General features: G+C 42.0%; 1 protein-coding gene across 1 annotated transcript; it reads left to right on the top strand.

Moving 5' to 3' along the window:
• Window positions 1–4,935: 4,935 nt before the first annotated feature.
• Window positions 4,936–19,443, top strand: kmt5c (lysine methyltransferase 5C). Its single transcript, XM_083976795.1, has 9 exons — window positions 4,936–5,258; window positions 5,673–5,805; window positions 6,961–7,126; window positions 7,660–7,769; window positions 7,913–8,076; window positions 9,833–9,852; window positions 10,124–10,260; window positions 10,432–10,598; window positions 12,405–19,443. Exons 2-9 carry the CDS (start codon window positions 5,693–5,695, stop codon window positions 17,813–17,815), a joined length of 6,288 nt encoding a protein of 2,095 aa, XP_083832921.1. The 5' UTR covers window positions 4,936–5,258; window positions 5,673–5,692; the 3' UTR covers window positions 17,816–19,443.
• Window positions 19,444–20,043: the final 600 nt, after the last annotated feature.

The raw sequence follows: 20,043 nt of genomic DNA, 5'->3' as shown, positions 1-20,043 counted from the left end.
TCCAGGATGTGTTCGAGTCCCGGCGGCGACTGAGTTTTAGGTTGTGGTCCGAGCGATCAGATCTGTTTCTGTTTTGTTTTTGATCTGTAAATGCTACACATCCACCTTTTATGTGGGTGAATTATTATGATGTAGGAATGAAATCTGAATATGTACAGAAATGTATGGTATTAAAGTCTAATAGGATCAATAAAGGTTAACACAGGACTTGAGTGTTCAAACGAAACATTTAAGTGACTGATAAAGTAAAACAAAACACACAAAAAAAACATGGAACTTGTAGATGTGTCATCTAAATCAACGGCCTCTTCCATTCCCATCTCCATAGCTGTACAAACCTCTGCTTAAGCATTTTATTTTTCAACTGTTATCTCTATATTTACTGTTGTTATTACCTCTTAAGAATCTGCTCTTTAATCACCTTTGGGTTCATATTGTTTTTACTGACAAAATTAAACGCTAGATAACTGCGAGCTTCTTAGTGTTTTTAATCAATCAGGGATGTTTTGCACCATGCACTGTCGCTGGGTAGATCAGAAATTATTAGATTATTACAATTAAGAAGAGAAAAGAAACGAGAGAAAAAAAAACAACGATGAGAAATGACAGAAATTAACAGTATTTTTTATTTGTTTTTCATTTGTTTTCAAATCAATCACAAGTTGTCTCTGTTACAAGGTAGAAATAAAACATAGAATTTGTATATTTGTGTCCGCTTTTTCATTTTAGCTTAAGCTTTGAGACATTTTTCGTCATATTTTGCAGCTGTGCGACAAAGTGGCTGCACAGAAACATTGAATTAACAAAAAAAAGGAAGTGTCAGTTTCTCGAAATCCAGTGTTCAGTGTGAGTATGAAGAGAAACTGCCAGTGCTGCCTCTTCCTTCCTCTTCTGGTGCTGCTGTGTGTGGCAGAGCAGTGTGTGGTGTCTCTGACTTTATTTTATCTCTTCCTTTTTACTTATCTTTATAGTTTTCTGTCACACGTGAGTACAAAAACCATCAAGCAAAGAGGAACTCAGAGGCAGTGAACTGAAATGAAAAAATCTCTTCAAAATCTGTTTCATTTCACTCTGCCCCTTACAAGTTTTACGTGTTATTATGAGAAATTTATAACAAATAAAGTTAAATAACTGAATTTTGGGGTCAGGCCACAAGAGAAATATCAATGCATGTGCATGGTTTTCATTCTTAAAAACTTAATAAATATCAAAGAGCACCAGTCTGTGATGAAACTAACACTAAAGACTGTGGAGGCTCACAGTCCTGCAGATTTGTGGTGATGCAGCGTTGTGATGTTTCCTCTATTGTGATTGTACATCAAAAAATCAATCAATCAGAAATCTTTATTTGTCCCTAGGGGGCAATTTAAAAGAGCATTAAGTAGTGTAATGGGAAATTTTGGTGTAACCCATAGTATGCTTTACGGGTGCTGTATAATAACCATGTTAATAAGTGAACTTCCTTTCACCTTGTGGAAAGTGGTACTCAGCTAATCCCTTTGATGATATCTGTATGAGATACACCGGACACAGAGACAGAGTCCACTCGGGACAGGTTAAAGGTCAGAAGCCAGAGAAGCTCTTAAGACCAGTGCTCTGTGTGAATTTACAAGGGATTGTTGTGTCCTGGTGGTGAGGCTAGGCAGAACTATCAGAGTGCCATATGTTTTGTCTGCTGTTCAATGTGTTTTGGGAACTATGAAGATAGCGGCCTGAGAACACCTTCAGGCCACTCACTCACTCACTGACTGTTCGGTTGTGTTTGTGTGACTCCATTCATGAATGCCTTATTATTAAAACTCAAGAAACTCAAGACAGCTGACGTGTTCAGTTATCCTTTTTTAAATACTTTATTGAAGGAACAACATTTTTTTGCCACCACAGTAGCTTTAAAAAACAAAAAAACAGAAACAAAACAAAACAAACTTAAAGGAGTATTATCGCAAAATTCGGCCACTAGATGGAGCCAGGCGGAGCTTATCAGATATAAACAAGTGGGCAGCCTCGTTTAGTCCCCCCCCGCCCCCCCTCCTTCTCCCTCCCCCCTCCTCCTCCCTCGCCAGGCTGAATGAACGTGCAATCGCGGGAAAAAGAAAACTCGCTAGTGGAAGCGGCAGCTCTACGTCGCGCACAACCACAACAACGACAACAACAACTGAAACGTCCTCCTCCTTAATAACGCTGAGAGGACAGCTGAAGAAAGACACAGGGACGTGGAGACAAAGTGTTCTACCAGCGATTCAGTGACTGTGAGCACCCTAACACTGCTACATTACTTACTGTTGCATATTTGTCCGGTTCGGAGGTCTGATTTGCGAGTTCCGAGTGCATTTTAACGCAGCAAGCGCCGGGCCGGCTTGGATCATAACAAAGACAAATGCTGCATTTGCCCCACGGACACTACACTGTTGGCGATTTTTTTTGTAAATTTAGTTATGGCTCCCCCCGACCCATCTTTTACATATGTCAGCTTATTTTATGCTATTACTGCTGTATTTGCGATAATGCTCCTTTAAGAACATCCTGCTGATTCATGAATCAGTCTCGTGATGAATCGTCTCAGCTGCTGGAAACAAAGAGCTGCAACTCCTCCAAGAGGCGAAAGGATAAAAAAGCAAGTGTGTAAAATACATGTTTGCCGTGAGAGTCCTTTAAGAAGCAGCAGATTTTTTTGCACCAATTAGGTTAAAGAGCCATCATCATGTGTGTGTGTGTGTGTGTGTGTGTGTGCAAATCTGGAGGATTATTATGTGAGCAGTGACAGGTTGTGACTCTGTGCTGACAGAGAGAGATGGTATGTTCCCCTATAAGAGTTGGCATTTGCTGGGAGCGTGAATGTTAATGATCCCTGTGAAGAATGCAGTTACATTACTTAGTTGGGCCTGTTCACTGGTTGAAACCTGTTCACAGAATTGGGGGGTTGTAGGAGAGTGTGAGTGTGTGTGTGTGAGACTGTGGATCAACCCCTACTGTGTGAGACTGTGGGTGTCTGGAAAAGGTGGATGTTTATGGTGTGAGGTGTGTTGTTAATTGTTGAATCATGTGATGCTGTTCTTTGTGTCTGGGAAAAAGCTCTTCAGTCTCCTAGGATGTCCCTTTTCACAGCTATAATGTAATGTTGTTACACTTGGTTCTTGAATGAATGAATGAATGAATGAAGTCGGTGCTGTTGGTGGTTGCAGGCGGCTTCTTGTCATTTCAACACTTCAGAGTCAAAAACCAAACTTTCAACCTCCCCCTCTCTCCACAGCAGCTCTCAGAAAATGACTAATGGCAAACATTTGAATTATTTCAGGAAAATATTGCATATTTCTTATTGCTTACATTATTTTGTAAGTCTTAAAATAGATTTAAATGTATGGTGATGATGGAAAAAATAAATCTTTAGGAGAACATTCCTCCCAAATCTTCTCACAAAGCAATCAATGATTAATGATCCATGTGTTTTCCTTTGACAGCTCAAACACAGGGAGGGAGGTGTGCACTTTGTACATTTCACACAGCGTCAGATATAATGTGGTTATTTAAAGTTAATAATACAAATGTAAACAGGGGTGTAGCTGCTCCACCATAACTCAACACACATGACCAGAGCATTTTATTACTGTGAAAGCTCTTTGAAGCTCCAGTTATTTATATGTGTCAGTGATGTTTTCAAAACAGTTTGAAAAATGACTTTAAAAAACTTTCTGATATTTTTCTTTTTACTCTTGGCGCTATAAATAAAACGCTTGACGTCAACTGTGCATCTTGAATCTTAATCACCTGTGGCTTATAATAAAATCTCACTGCTTGAATCTTAATCACAGCATCTTTTACCATAATAAATTCTAAATACTAACTGTACCTCCCTGAAACACTAATCACATTTGTTGCTCTCTCCAATCACAATTCAGTGCGAATAATAACTGTCCGAGATGTTAAACATCTAATTTACATTACAGATGTGAAATATAAGGTCTCAGTGATGCTCCTGATGAAAGCGGCTCCTCTGTACTACGTGATGTCATACTATTGTTACTATTTTATAATAATAATAATGATAATAACTTTATTTATGTAGCACTTTTAACTTTTAAACACAAGTTTAAAAATGCTTCACAAAACGACATATAAGAGACAAGTCACAAATGCCATAAAACCATAAAAGATAAGACATTAGGCATTACAACAACACAGGCAATACCAGAACCCAACAACAAAGTGGACGACTCAATTTAAAATGCAAGATGCAGTTGATTAGATAAGATAAACAAAAAAGAGGGTCTGCATGATAAAAATAGATAAAATGGGATGTAATAAGATAAGAAAAGATAGGATGAAAGAGCTAAAACGGAAGAAGGTGTAAAGTAAAACTAAGAGCATCTCAGTATCAGACTGTAAGATAAAATACACTAGTGATTTAAAAACATATTATAGTATATATTGGAATTAACATAGGGAGAAGGAGTGGGATTTAATAATAAGCTTCGGCTTCCTCCCACTCCTTTTGAATATAAATAATTGTTTTAAGCTTCATTGTTGTTTTATTTTGCTTCGTTATCTTGTATTTACTGTTGTTTGTTTCTTTTTATTTCTGTTCTTCTTTTGTTCTGTGTTCAAAGAAACTTCCATTCATTCACTCACTCACTCATGCGGTGAAGTGTTTCCCAGCTGAGCCCGTGCACCTGAGGAAACACTCACTAACCTCTCTGCCTCTGCTCCGTAATCAACATAGTAAAACAAAAACGGAGGGGTGGTGGTGGCCCCGCCCATTATCCAAACCCAGGCCAATCACAGAGCTCGAAACCGCCGCTCTCGTTCCAAATTAGAATGATTGACCTTGACCTCAGCCAATGGCGTGTCGAGTGGGGGGCGTGGCCAACTACAATAGTTCGGTTGCGCCGGACGTCTCTCATCAACTTTTAGCTACTAGACGAACCCTATTTTTTTTTTTGTAAAGCTAGTTAGCTTAGCAACGTTAAGTGTTACATTTAAATCTTATTCGTCATCGTGTCGTGCGGTGTGTGTCTGCGCTCTGACATCCAGCCGGGGCTCGGTGATCGTTTTACAATCCAGCAAATTCCACAAGTGACGGAGGGAGAGAGGGGAGAGAGAGACTCCTCCATCTTCGTATGCGGCGGCTGGCGGGGCTAACGGACAGCTAGCTGGGTTAGCTGCTAGGCTAACTACTTTCCCCTGGACCCCAGCAGCAAAGCGAAAGCGTGCGATAACCTGTCTGTCGGACGATATTTTCGTTGACTACAAAACACTCCCAGGTATGTTTTCTAAATGCTGCTTCTTTTGCTTTTTCCCCGCTATGCATCACAGGGAGGAGCTGGTAGCTTTCTCATGTCGGATCGTAGCTGTTGAATTTCAGCAGCGATCGGATGCAGTCGGTCAGTTAGCTGCTGCAGACAGCTGCTACCATGTTAGTTAGCATCCCAGCTCCTCGTATGAAAACACAGCGGATTCCCCCCCCTGCAAGCTAATGTGCTATGGAGGCTAACGTAAACCCAGGCACATTCCTAACCCACACAGACCGATTTATGTGGCCAGTTAGCGGCGAACCTAGTGGATGTGCATGACTTGACAGGTATTTGCATACTGGATTTGCAAGGAATGCAAAACCCCTGAGCTGATTTTCGGTTTGTTATTGTTGTTTGTTGTTACTTTGACCCCTGTAACTGCAGCATGCTGATGGTGGGAGGCAATGGACGGATACACTAGAATGAGTGTGAAGGAGCTGTGTGAGACCGATGACTTGGCCACCGGCTTGGCGCTGGACCCTCTGCTGGGCTTCAGCACCCACAAAATGAACATCAGGTAAGATGTAAAGTCAAAAACAGCAGCAGCAGCACACTCCTGCAGCGGGGTGAACGCCGAGGAGCAAAAGGCACACACACAGTTCCTGCACTTGCGGGTTTTATTAGGCACTCTTACAGTTTAATTGATGACAGTCGAATTGATTAAACACTTCATTGGAAGAGATTAAATAAAAGCTGATATACAGCGAGTGCAGGCTCTCCACAGAGAGGGCAGTTTGTTGCAGGACTGTTGTATAAGACAGCATTAGTCCTAAGTAGGTGTACTTATTAAACTGCAGTGCGTGTTTACTGAATCATGTATGGGCCTGTTATGACACCCAGACGTACCCTCGAGGTGTCACATGTACAGACTGGAGTTGAACATGTCACATCATAATGCAAATACTGGTAATATGTGTGAGTGTGTGTAATGAATCTGGTGTTTATTTCCCTATATCTGTGCTATAGACCTGTTCTGCACACTGCACGCTAAATTTACAATTGAAATGAATCTGCAGGAAGCTATTGTGCTGTTTTATTATGTGTGTAATACCCACTGCCAGAGCTATTCACTTGTCAACAAGTTTGTTGTACTTTCGGTTTCCAGTGTACCATGGCCACCTGCAGGCGTGGTGTAAATTCACTTTCTCTCCAGGGAAACATACAATGACATAATCATTGCACATTGGTCATAGTTTATTTGTTTATTTGAATGGGACAGTGCACATTAGATAGATAAGAACATGTAAATATGCCGGATTTCAGCAGGATGCTAGTTTCCATCCGTAGTCCCAATAAGATAAAAACTATTCCAAACAATACAACATTATTACACTTAATAAAAAAGTAAACAATACAAAAGTCAAGTTTTGTTATAATATACATACAGGTTATTTACAAAGTGACTGTGGATAATGAAGAAGTCCACAGGTAGGGAGCCATAAGAGTTTCATTTTGGTTAATAAAGTGCATAAATGCTGGATTAAAGTGAAAAGTGCTGAAGTGCTTATTATATATTTTCATCTGAAGTTGTTATTGTTCTGGAAAAACTGCGACAAGTTCGAGCACAAAAGCTTTAGCCTCTTAAAATATTGCGTTTAGGTTTTGTTACATGTCTGTTTCAGCTCTTCTTTTGTCTGATCATCTGTCTCTCTCTCTCTTTTTTTCTCTCCAGTGCCCCACCGGAGATCCGGCGATATGGAAACCTCAAAGAGACGCTGTTGCGATTTCAGCGCACGCACGACTTCAACGCTACGTTCGAGGCGTTGACGGTGGGCGGGCCGGCTGGGGACTACTTCAGTGCTCTGGGAGGCCATCGACAGGAGCTGCTGAGACAACATGTAGGCTTATGTTTAAACTTAGAAATCAGTGCAAATAGAGAATAATCTCATGTAAAAAAAAAAATAGGGATGGGCATTTCAAGCAAAAGTACTATTCGATTATTAATTGACTATTCGCCTCGTCACGTAATGAGCGCTCATCTTAACGAGGAAGTCTTCTCTCCTGGCGTTAAACTACGTCAATATTTTCCGGTAGCTTCTCATCACAGTCCGCACCTTGCAGAGTTTCAGCTGCACCTCAGTTAAACTTGTTTTCATTTGACAAGAGTTTCACACAGAATTTTCTGGTGGAGTCTTTCCATGTTTCTCCATCTGCGACAGTAAAAAAGGGAACATTTACATTTTTTTTAGACAAGACGATTGTCTCATAAACTATTTGATTTTGCGATTTTAACTGAGCAACTATTCGAAAAATCATTGCCCATCCCTAGTAAAAAAATCAAATAGCAAAATGTTGTATCATCATGACACTTCACAGAAAGTTTCCACAGTGGGAGCCCAATCTAAACCCTCTATGACGTCTTGTCTTGCAGGTGTATCGGTACCTCAGTGCCTTCCTGTTGGACAGCGGCATCAAGATCGAGTCCTGTGACAGATACTCCTCAGAGACCAATGGAGCAAAGATAACCTCCACACGGCACTGGTAATCATCAGTCACATTGTGTTTGTCCACGCAGCGTGTGCATGCGTCATCAACTGCTGCTGCGGCTGCATTTCCTGCTCTGCGTTTGTTTTGAGATTTAAATATGTGACAGCAAGACCACTGTTGTTGTTGTTGTTGTGCAGGTTTGCTGGCGAGCGGGTGGAGGTCCTGCTGGGCTGCATAGCGGAGCTGAGCCCCACTGACAGCGCAGTGCTGAGGACGGGAGTCAATGACTTCAGTGTGATGTATTCCACACGCAAACGCTGCGCCCAGCTCTGGCTCGGGCCTGCAGCTTTCATTAACCACGGTGAGTTTGTTCGCATTCATGACTCATTCTCTCCCAACACACACACACACACACACACACACACACACACACACACACACACACACACACACACACACACACACACACACACACACACACACACACACTGGTACAGATACAGATGTTCAGATTCAGAGTGTTTATCGCTGATAGCAGAGCTCATGCATGAGTAAATTTCTAAAGCTGCAGCCTGAAATACAAATGTCAACAAACAGTAAAACATTCACCAACTATCAAAACACACGACTACAACAAGTTGTTGTTGCTTAAAAGTTGATTGACAGGTGTTTTATTACATGCTCTCATTCAACACAACACAACACAACAACTAAGTCCTGGTAAATGATTTTCTAATGCTGGATGATTCCTGTTATTACTGAAAGAAGCTTCATAATTTCAGCTATTAGAGTCACTAAAGCAGTTTTTTAATGTGATATTAAACTTTTTAGTTGCATTTTCAAAACTTCTCTTGCATTTCCTCTGACACCAATTAGTGGTTAGACCTTTACACACAGTCCTCCTTTTCCCCAGGAGTCAGGTATTTCAAGGTCATCTCATGACACACTCCTGTTTTGTTTTGTTCTTTCTGCCTGGAAACTCCCATCATTTCCGAGGCCCTCAGTCTTTATTTTAATAATCAGCCAAACATGGATTCACATGATCTGTGTGTTTGTCTGAAGTTATACGAGTTGACAGATTGTGTATAAAACACACACATCCACACATGCAATTTTAACATGACATTGAAGCCCACATTCTGATTCCAGAGGTTCGTGCAGCTGCTCTCTGTGCAGGCAAACTAGGCTTGTGACTGTGGAATCAATTAAGTGTTGTTAAATCAATATGCATGACAAAATATACCCCAAAAAATGTAATATTTTGAAACGTAAACATTGGCAGGTATGTTTGTGTGATGTAAATATTGTAGCTGCATGGGGATTTTTTTCTCTGGTTCCATCACATGTGGTTCACAGCTGGTTTAGCACCAGTTTCTGAACGCTTAACAAGTGTGTTGTTGTGGTTTTACACCAAAAATACAGATTTATCATAAACCCACAGGAATTGTGCAGTGATTTATGGGCAGTGGAAGATGTTTCTCTGTAGCTGTGACTGAATCTGAATCATAAATACAGTCACAGATCTCAGTGTGGAGCTGAGAGGAATCAGTTGATTTAACAGTTAATTCAATTAATAGCAAATTTTTCAGATTTATGATTTGGTTATAATTTGATTGGTTGTTGAATAATTTCACTATTCAAACAAAAATGTTCTGATTCCAGCTGGATTTTACATCTCATATTAAACAACAGGTTATTTTTAGCTGTGCCAAACTGGGATGGCTGCTTTTTATTCTATCCTATTATTGACATTTTTAATGATTAATCAATTAATGCTCTCTCTCTATACAAACATGTAACAGAAGTGGGTCATAGACATTATGGCATCAGGTAAACAGACAGCTCCCTCTCTTCTCAGGCCCAACACGTGAGCTAACTAGTTATTTGTGCAAAAGATCCAGTGAAGTTAGAGTTAATTCTTCTGGCTAGATCTGTTCATAATGTTTGGGAGTTAATCAGCTCAGACTCTTTGAGCCTCTGAGCTTTTGCAGAATGAACCGAGTTCATCTGATCAAGAAAATGCTGAGGGCTTCATTCATTCATTGCTGTGATTGGATTAATAATGTTGAATCTCTTATCTGTGTGTTTGTCTCTTTGTTTGTCCGGCTGGGTTGAAGACTGCAAACCAAACTGTAAGGTAATCAGCAAATTCTTCATTTATCACATGCACTAAATACTTCTGCGAATCTGAAATATATAACTGGTGTTTTACTCTGACAAACTCTTACATCTTATTTGCATCATCCCCATCTCCATCATGGTGAAATTTTATGAAAAATAGCACTTAGAAGCAGCAGAGTTGCCCCCTCCCCTGTGATTCCCAGCTGCCGTGTTGATGTTTCCCAGTGGACCAACCAAACCTTTTGTCTTTGTCTTCTTTCTGCTTTTTTTTTTTTTCACCCGCCCAGTTCGTCCCCGGTGAGAAGAACATCGCCTGCGTTGAAGTGATTCGACCCATCTCACCTGGGGAGGAGATCACGTGTTACTATGGTGCCAGCTTTTTTGGCGAAGGCAATGAAATGTGTGAATGCTGCACCTGCGAGAGGTGTGTCCATCATCACATCAGATCAGACACTCACTGTATCACAGCTCGGATTCTGCTCAGAGCTGAAGGTTTTATTCATCAGATATGGAAAAACTGGAGAACCTCTTAACTTAAAATTTATTTTTCTTTCCTCTTCTTTTTTTTTTTATATATATATGAATTGTTCTGCAGGAATGGAGAGGGCCACTTCAGACACAGAGGGAAGCTGCCTGAATGTGAAGAAACAAAGGACCCTGTTGGACAGAAGTACCGCTTGAGAGAGCGATATCTCCGTCATCACAGAGAGAAGTTCTCCACGAGGCCGATAATACCAGGGATACACTCAGGTATCTTTAAAGGTAATGGGTTCAGGATTTTTTTTTCTCTAAAATTGCCTTTTCTCAAATCGGCTGTTGATGATCATAAAAAGCTACAAGGAACTCAAATAACATTAATGAAATCTGTAAATTCTCTTGACTTTTTGCTAATTGAAACAGAGGATGTGAACTGCTGGTTTTCCTCAAAGCTCTGTCAGCACAGCAGAAGTCGCTCAAAACAAACTAACACCATTATAAGACGTACAATGCAATTATACATCAGTGATGTCAAGAAACACACCCAGTAATTGTTCAGACATCAGTTCAGTGGCTCTTAAATGCAGCATCAAATTGAAATCTCAAAGGCCAGTCAATACAGCTGGTTGATCCTGAGTTGGTCCGCTCAGCTCTAGATTAGTGGAAACCTCAGAGGAATTTCAGTTTTCAAACAACAATACATCCAAATAAAGATGAAACCTCTTCTAAGAGGTTTTCACTGCCTGTTTTAATGCATCAAACAAAGTCGTTCAACACTGGTGAATGAAACCGTCTCACAGATCAAAGAATATTAACTTTGAAGTAGGAACTGTAAAACATTTTAACATTTTTGAACGTCAGTCAGAAGATTTATTATGCACACAAATTATAGGACCGCTTTAATCATGTGTTAAGTTTAAGATATTTCTCTTTGCATGTGTCATATTGTTCATATATTGAAATTGCAATGTGTATAAACACACAAATGAGCAGTGCTGAGTGTACTGGACACCCCTGCACTATGTTTCAGTTTGCAGTTAATGAACAACTAGGCCTCGGTCTTTGGAAACAGATGGGAGCGTGTAATAGCTCTGTAATTACTGTGGATGTAATCATCCTGAGCCTGTTCAAATATATGTGCACGACGTAAACACACTCACAGGTACCATCGAAATGACACTGGAAATAAGTTTCTGTTGCTTTCATATGATCAAAAAGACTGTGGATAATAACAAACATATTTATTGAGATTACTGACGATATTCAAACACTGTTTTCTTTTTGTTTGGTTATGATTAGCATTTGCTTATGTAACCAGAGCAAAACAAAACAAAACATTTACCATGTAGGATTTAAGATAATGAGATGAGACTTCCTTTTTGGAAACAGACATAAACAAGTGAGACTACATACACACACGCATGTATATACACACACTAGATCCAAACTCTTAATTAGGTTTGCTTCGATTTATTTAAAGTTATTTAAATAACTCCTTCCTTTACAGCAGGTACTGTAATTTTAATTAGACGTATTCATGTGTTTTGATGAGCTAACTTTGCACAACACAACAGGAGGGACGTTCCCTGCTGCTTGTGCAAACTTATATCTGGTTAAAACACAGGTTTCAACCCAAATAATAAGCTGCTGTGGTAGAATCACACAGTTTGTAATGTGTCACAGTGCTGCTGTAACGTGTTTTCTCACAGTCGACATGCTTGTTTTCTCCATGGTTAAGAGAAAAAGCAGCTTGATGTATCTCACACTGTAGTCTTTGTGCAGCCTGAACACTGTGCACATTTGTTAATTTTTGTCCCACACCTTTCGCACCCTCACATGCTCTTTGTTAGCACCACAGGCCACTGTGTCGTCTGGATGGAAAATTATTTAAAGTAATTCAATGAAGTGGATACTTGAACGGTCACATCTCAGTTGCTGCTGTTGTTGTTGTGGCTGCTGCTGCCACATGATTTTCATGTGCCGCTTATGTTGGAAACATCAGATCATCAGCAGAGGAGATGCTTTTGTAAAGAGCCGCCTGAAGTTCAACTCCTTATTTTTCTTCTTCTTTTTGTTTTCTTTCATTCGCAGCCATCCCCTCAAGGAATTCCTTTACCCAGCAGATGAGGAGAAATGCCTTGAAGAACAGGAAACTGAGTCAAACAAAGAAGTGGAGACGAGAGAAGCACAGACTGTCAGGAAAGCACCCACTGAAATCCTCCACGCTCAAACAGCTGAGGGCGCTTGTGGCCCAGGTCACACGGAGAGACATCAGAGTCAGAGTACGGCGCCACTCGGTGGATTTCCTCCTGAGCTGCAAGGATCCGGGGAGCAAAGAAAGGGCCTTGCTGCATAAACTGGAGGAAGTGACGACTAAAGAGACCAGGCTGAGCAGGATGAATCCGACAAGTAGCAGCAGTGAGGTCAACCTGAGGCCTTTCACACTAAATTCCTCCAGGTCGGCTCCTCAGAAGAGCAAACCTGCGGCGAACGGCCCCGGAGTGAACGGGAAGGCCGTCAAAGTGGTGGACAAGCAGCCGGCCAACATGAGGACCTCGTCGAGAACAAGGAGAACGGGTAACAACGCCGCGCTCGCACATGAAACAGCATCCACTAACACGGCCAACGCTACGACAGTTTGTCATCCCGATAAAAAGGACAAAACATGCAGTGCAATAAGAGAAGAAAAGACCAGAAAAGCAATCACAGGAAGTCAAAGCAACAAGTGCAGCGGCGGCACGAATACAGCGGAAAATCCAGCTGCTGAGCAAACGCCGCACAAAACCACCGGACCTCCCTCCCTGAGACAAGTTAGTGAGACTGTCGCAGGAGGTTCGGGGAAAGACGGGGACAATCCATTGATATCACTGAAGCAATACCTTAGAGTCAACCTCACGCGGTTGTCAGTGCAACAGAGTTTAGAGGTAGAGAAGGCGAGTGACGACACGAAAACAAGAGTGGAGGTGAAAGGAAGGGGCAGACAGAGCCAGGGTCCCAAACCAGCGCCTCAGACAGCGAAGAGAGGGTCCAGATCTCAGCCAAGGCCAGGGGGAGGATCAGAGAGCTGCACAGCAGAAGGTAACAGAGGGGTGAGGGAAATGTTTTTCAAGGCCACTGATAAAGTCAATTTGAGGAAAAGCCACACAGGCGAAACTGTAGGCGATTTATCTAACGGTGAGAAAAGGGAAAGCGACAAGGTTATTGAGATACAAACGGTGTCAGAAAAAGTGACTTGTGTAAAAACAGAGCAGCAGAACATTGTAAAAGGCAAAAGTGAAGAGGGGAAAGAAAAGAAAAATGCTGCAGCTATAGTTATTGAATGTAAAAGTAGCACGGCACCGGGAAAAGCAAAAGAGTTACAATGTAAAATGGTGTCCGGGGAGAAAACTGCAGAACAGAACAACACCCAGTGTGTTAGAGATGAAGTCAAGGGTGCATGTAAGGAGGAGGGAGTTGTTAAAGGAGCAGAACAAATGGTCACCAGTGTGAGTAAAAAGCCGGTAAGTAAGCCAAGTGAAGATATCATCATAAAGCAAGCAAAGGTTCTGCTATCTGATATTTTAAGAAAGGATAAACCCTTAATAGGTAAGAAATTGCAGGAGGATATTGTAGGAGGAGGCTTTTCTACCGCGGCCTCTAAAGATATGTGCAGCGGTGAGGAGACAGCAGAACAGGCTGAACCAAATAGAGGTAGGTATCATCAGTCAGCGAAGAAAGGCATTATGAGGAGACGAAAGCTGAGGCCCAGAGCGGCGAAAGCAAAAGCAGATGATAAGCAAAGCACTAAGGGAAACTTAGGCAAAGAAGTTGCAGCTACAGTTAAGGCTGAAGTGAGCGAGGATAATTTGCAGCCTCAGTCAGCAGCACAGAGGCAAAACGACCCACCGGCCAACTGCCTCGGCCCACTACCTCAGAAGTCACTAGTTCCGACAAAAGCTACGAGTAAGGTGCATCCAAACACCAACACACAGGCACACACGCAATCCAACATACCTCTGAAGAAACGTACATTTCGTAGCTCTGTAGAAATTGACTCCAAACAAGGTGTGAACTCTGCCTCGGATCCAGTGTCTAAAGAAGTGGCAGAGTTAAGTTCATCTGCGGTGCTGAGGCAGGACATTAACGCGTGTTCAGGGGAGAGTAGCAAACTAAAAAGAGATTTTAAACGCAGGGTCAGACAAACAGAACTACAGAAGTTGGCACCGAAAAGGATCTTCAAACAAAACTCCCTCAGCCGAGTGCTTCGGCCCAGAGCTAATGAAGGTCAGCGAGGTTCTTTATTGAGGAAAATGAGACGATGTAGAATAGACAGGCGAAGCGGCAGGAAAGCTCAGACTCTAGAGAGTGATGAGCTTACAAAAGACAAACAAGCGGAGGATCCCGCTGTAATCCAAGAACAGAGTGGTAATAATCCAACTCCAAACAAATCGGAAAAGAAAGAAGAGGTGGAAACATTAGGACAACAAAATGATTTGGAGGAGACGAAGCCAGACCTTAATTTTAAGATCCGTTTCAAAAGGAAGAGAGGGAGAGTATGGGAGATGCAGAGTACTGGACTTGGAAATATGGCGTTAAAATCAGAAACAGGAGACAGTGTGTGTGACCCTTTTAAAGCCATCATGGATTCTGTGTCGATTTTAAACATGGAGATGGAGGCTGCTCAGGCTCATGTGCAGGCTAGTAAGAAGTCAAAGAGCAGATTACATCGTTTGAAAAAAAGAGGCGAGAGGCGGTGTGGAAGGCCAGGTTTAAATCTGCCCTCAGACACAAAACTAGACAAAGACCAAGAGTGTAAAAATGTAAAAGACACAAGTGAAACAAAGGAATCCAGTAGTGAAAAAGTAGAAGTTAAAGAGAAGCCTGATGGAAAGCCTGTCGTTGAAGTCAAGCCGCCGCTTCCCGAAGTCAAGCCGCCGCTCCCCGAAAAAATGGAGTGTCAGAAAAATGACAGCGAGCCTTCGTCAGCTGTAGGGCAAGAGACGAAAATTGAAGATCGTTTTGTAAATAATTGTTGCCTGTTTGGAGGCGCTTCGCAACGGAAACAGGAGGTGGAATTGGATTCAAATGGTTTTCCCTTACCAGTAATTAAACTTCGCAGGAAGGCACAGGATTTTTGGGAGGTGGACAGCAAAGAGGACCTCATGCAGACCGAGTTGAAACTAGAGCCCATAGTTAAGAAAGAGATGAAGGGTCCCACTTTAGAGAAACAAAAGAAAGATTGTGTGGAGTTAAACAAGTTAAAAGAAGAGTGCCCGTCCTCCCAGAAACCTCCTAACAGCAACCCGGCTCTTCTGAAAGCAGAGCCGCCGCCATTTTCCTTGTCTCTGTCTCCACTGTCTCTGTCTTCCCCTCTTAATGACAATAAAACTGAAATTATATCCTCGGCTGCTGAAAGAATCACAGAAAGGCCAGAGATGAACAGCGGAGGAAGGAAACAGAGGCACAAAATGGAGCGATTACGAAAGTGTGGGCTCGTGGAAACACCCACCACTTGTCTTAGTCACACACTCCAACAAATTGACAACAGTCTCTCCAGGCTCTCTGAAGGCTTGTGTTCATCACAGACTTTAGAAAAGCCAACAACCAGTTCCAGTGCTTCTAATTCTGTCATCCAGCCCCCATCCCAGTTTCCTCCATTCACAACCACAGACAACATGCTTTCCGGGGAGCCCAACTTCACAAACTGCTGCGACGATCTTCTGGACTTTCAGTGTCTCAACTTCGAGGGGTATTATCAGCCACAGAACATACTTCCATCCTCTCCATCAGAGCTGTGCTCGCTGGATCCCCCCACAGATCCTTTCAGCAGTCCCCTCTCTCACAGCCCGGCTGATACATGGACCACAGAGACGCCGTACCTTGGCCCTCCCAGTCCAGGAAATAACTTTACCAGTGAGGATCTGCAGTTTTTTCCAGGTCTGATCTCTTCCAAAAGTGACTCTGTTCCGCTGGAATGTGAAGCGAAGGATACCTCCAAAGACAGAAACCCACCCAACACCAGTTACAGCTTCTCAGCTCACAGCAACTCTGACTTTACAGCTAGAGATCGAAGCATGAATAAAAATCCAGGAGTGAGAGTTTCCAGAGAAGACTTCAGAACTCAGTCTGGGTCTGTAGTCGGAAAACATCGTCTGTTTAGCACATCGTCATCTTCTGTTACAGCTCAAAGTTCAATCCCTTTAACCCAGCCCTCCATCACCATCAAGCCGAGCACCAGCCAGATGAAAGCCCAGCCATCAAACATCAAAAACCAGGTTCCCTTCCACCGTATGGCCATTCCTCCTAAATCCCAGCCCTTTCCAAGTAATAGTCAGCCAAACGCAGGAAGAGGACTGCCCCAGAGCGGCTTGGCAAAGTCCGTCCCATCATCTCAGATGCCTAACAAGTTCATTTCCCCGCAGCTCTTCACTGTGAAAAATCCCAATCCTCCAGACAATCCATTCAACTTCCACGAGAAAACGTCCACGGTCATTCACAGAGTGATGAAGTTTCAGGGGGGAAACCAGACGCAGAACTTGTACAGTGCACCTTGTAAAAGCACCATGGCTGCTGAAGTCCCGACCATCACGTCAAGAACACTCGGTACAAAACCTGGTGCTACTGAGAAGATCCAGCAGAGTCTGAAACACAACATGGACGGTCATATAAAAGGCAACATGTCTGTTCAAGGGTTTGGAAAAGATGTCAACCACCACCATGGTTCAGCCAACAACCCCAACCGGTCCAGCCCTCATTTCAACAAACCCAACTTCCCCCAGACTTTCAGTAAAAACAAGATGTCCACTGATAAACATGAAAGTGGAGAAAACATGACGTATAAAAACTTCTCTGCGATGCCAAGACCCTTCTTCTTTCCTTCTAAAATGCCCGATGGTTATCCATCGCCCGAAGACAGGAGTATGAAACACGATAAGTCCGCTCCATCCACCTCAGACAAACACCAGCCATGTTACACTCAACAAGACCCTTTCGACTTCAGCTTCGGCTCGTCTCTTTCGCCCATATCTCAGCACAACAGTCCCCAAGTGGCCCACAGCACGCCTCCTGGTACGCCAGCACCAGCAAACAAGAGCCAGTCCTCCTCGGCCTCCTTCTACGGCTGTCAAGGTCCTCCTTACGTACTAAACTTCACCGGAGATCATTCATTAACCCTGGGTCTCAGGGACGGGGCCGACGGTTACCCAGGACTCAGCTCGGCAAACTACACCTACCATTGCTTGATGGAGCCTTCGGGCACACAAGGGCGGCTGGTGCTCGAGCCCTGTGGGCCCCAGCATCCAAACCAAGCCTCTTTTTCCTTGGGTGGGTTTTCAGGGCTGAGGGGTCAGGACGAACACTGCAGAAAGGACATGCAGCAACAGTGCCAGCCTGGGGAACACCCCGGCACAGCGCACTATGGACCTGTTCCAACATCTCACTCCATGGGTGCTACAAAACCCAAGAGGGTGAGGCTAGTGGTGACAGACGGCACAGTAGACTTGGATCTCCAGTACTCGGACTGATTATGTACCTGCCGGAGTCACTGCATACACTACGACGTTGGTTTGCTCAAAGGGGATTATACAGTATCTGCCACAAAATGTTTTTGTAATCATGGTAATTCACAGTGCACCAGTTATTAAAGCCCACTGACTGATTGACATTTTTCTAAATCATCACTCTAATGGACTGTTAGTGTATGAATTTGAATAACTTGTACAGGGTTTTATGTAAAGTGGGCGTATCAGTGTATTTTTAGCTTCTCTATGAGTTTTTAAATAATTATAGATATAGCCACTGCAAATTTTCTGGGAAAACCAAATTTAAGAAAACAAAGCATTAATAAATAAATAAATAAATATATTTGTGACCAGGAGTTTGAACCTAGAGGCCCTGTAAACAATGAAAGCCCTCTTACTGTACTGTAACAAAGCTGTAGGACTTTTTTTCTATACCATGTTTGGCAGTAGAGGCAGGAGCACCATCATTGGTTGCCGGTACTTGTATCAGTGGGTTTTCAAAAGGCAGCTTTGTGCCTCAGTCTTTGATATGTTCTTGTGACTTTTTGAAGCACCTGTTGAAACAGTCTACCCTCGTTTTTTATACTCACAGTAAGCTCTTTTCTCACTTTGTGTTTGTGTGTGTGTGTGTGCAGGTGCGTGTAACCCTCTGCGAGTGTGTGCATGCATTTGGCAGGCAGGTCTTGAGGGATCAAAGTAAGGTGTGTTGTCGTACCTGAATTTTAACTGATGCTCTGTTAGGGGTTTAAGTGCATATGAAAGGCTTGTGCATGAACAGTGTACAGTAGAAAGATTTTGTGACCTAAAACAATATATATTATTCTAGGACAATTCTTCTAGGTGAAGATATGTGTTGAGTACCCATGTGGATGAATGAGCGGGAGAAACTGCAATATAGTTTTTGTTTTGTTTTTTAGGCCAGTTGGTCTAAATATTGGGTTTGGGGATAGTACAACATTGGACCTGTTTTCAGCAGGGATGAATTCAAAGTGTAAGAAAAACATTCAGATATTAGCATGTTACATCAGAAAAAGTGACAATCGTTCCACAGATTAACTCACTTTTATCATTTATTTGGTCAGTTTTATTTCCCCGAGCAGTGAACAGAAGGAGAAGTTGTGCATCACCTTAAATAGTTGCTTACGACGGAGCTACACATTCATACTATAGGTGTTTATATTGTAACCAGAGTTATTTGCTGTCTGTTGCCAGGTGAGCATTCCCCTCATGCTATGATGTTTTGTTCATTGAACCTGTTTGATATCTTTGGGCAGGAGTGTTCAGTGTGACTGCACAGCCTTACATTACTACCATGAAACTGTACTGTCTTGATATGGAAAGGCCAATTATTTATTTTAATATCCTCATTCTTGAAATGGTGCTTTAAATGTAATTTATATTTCACATTGATTGTTTAAACAGTTACATGTTTTTTATTGTTATTTAATGGGACAAAATACTGAATTGAATATTTACAACAAGTATTTAATTTCAAAGCCTTTGGCATCTTATCCAGTTTCTTCTCAGTTGTTACAGGTTAAATGTTTTGTCTTATTTTCTAATTGGCAGTTAGTCTTACTGAAAGTCTGCTGTAGAAATGTACAAATGTAGCCTATATCATTAAAGTCACCTAATTCCTTTTTTATTTCCTCTCTTTGACTCTTTATTTACAAAAGATTCAATACTCAGATGTGCCTTAAATTACACTACTCACAAAAAGTTAGGGATGTTTGGCTTTTGGATTAAATTTCAGAATGCAGCTGAAATGCACTATAACCTTTACAGGTGAACTTAATTTAACCTTCTCTAAACTTTTGAGTTCAATGTTTCAGTTCTTATTGAATAACATGCTGTTCTCTCTAACAAGGTAATTAACCACACAAATCACAAGCACCATCTGATTTAGTGGTTCAGTTGTCATTGAACCACTAAATGTTCTGGTTCAGTGACAGTTTGTATACAGTCCTCTTCTCTCCCTCCCCTCTCCACAATGATCAATTTGATCAAAGTGTTGTCTTGGTCTCATGATGTCAAAATTTTAACAAGTTCTAGTTGAGACATTTAGATTTTTGTTGTTGCCACCACCGTTGTTAGCTTTTGTTTGAGATAAAGAAATTACCGTTGCATCCTTCTACTTAAAAGGCATGCTTTCATGATAGAATATCACGGTAGCATAAACTTTTTATAGGGATATTCCTTCTTTTTACAGTCTATGGGATATTCTTGTCAAA

This window comes from Trachurus trachurus, assembly GCF_905171665.1.
Source record: "Trachurus trachurus genome assembly, chromosome: 8".
NCBI classification, from domain to species: Eukaryota; Metazoa; Chordata; class Actinopteri; order Carangiformes; family Carangidae; genus Trachurus; species Trachurus trachurus.
This window is presented reverse-complemented; position numbering and strand designations above follow the sequence as displayed.

What these genes read in the sequence shown, in the direction of transcription:
- kmt5c (XM_083976795.1), top strand. Translation starts at nt 5,693, where the DNA reads ATGGACGGATACACTAGAATGAGTGTGAAGGAGCTGTGTGAGACCGAT. An exon ending in ACCCACAAAATGAACATCAG is followed by an intron (nt 5,806 to 6,960) that starts GTAAGATGTAAA and finishes TTTTCTCTCCAG; the next exon opens with TGCCCCACCGGAGATCCGGC. An exon ending in ACTGCAAACCAAACTGTAAG is followed by an intron (nt 9,853 to 10,123) that starts GTAATCAGCAAA and finishes TCACCCGCCCAG; the next exon opens with TTCGTCCCCGGTGAGAAGAA.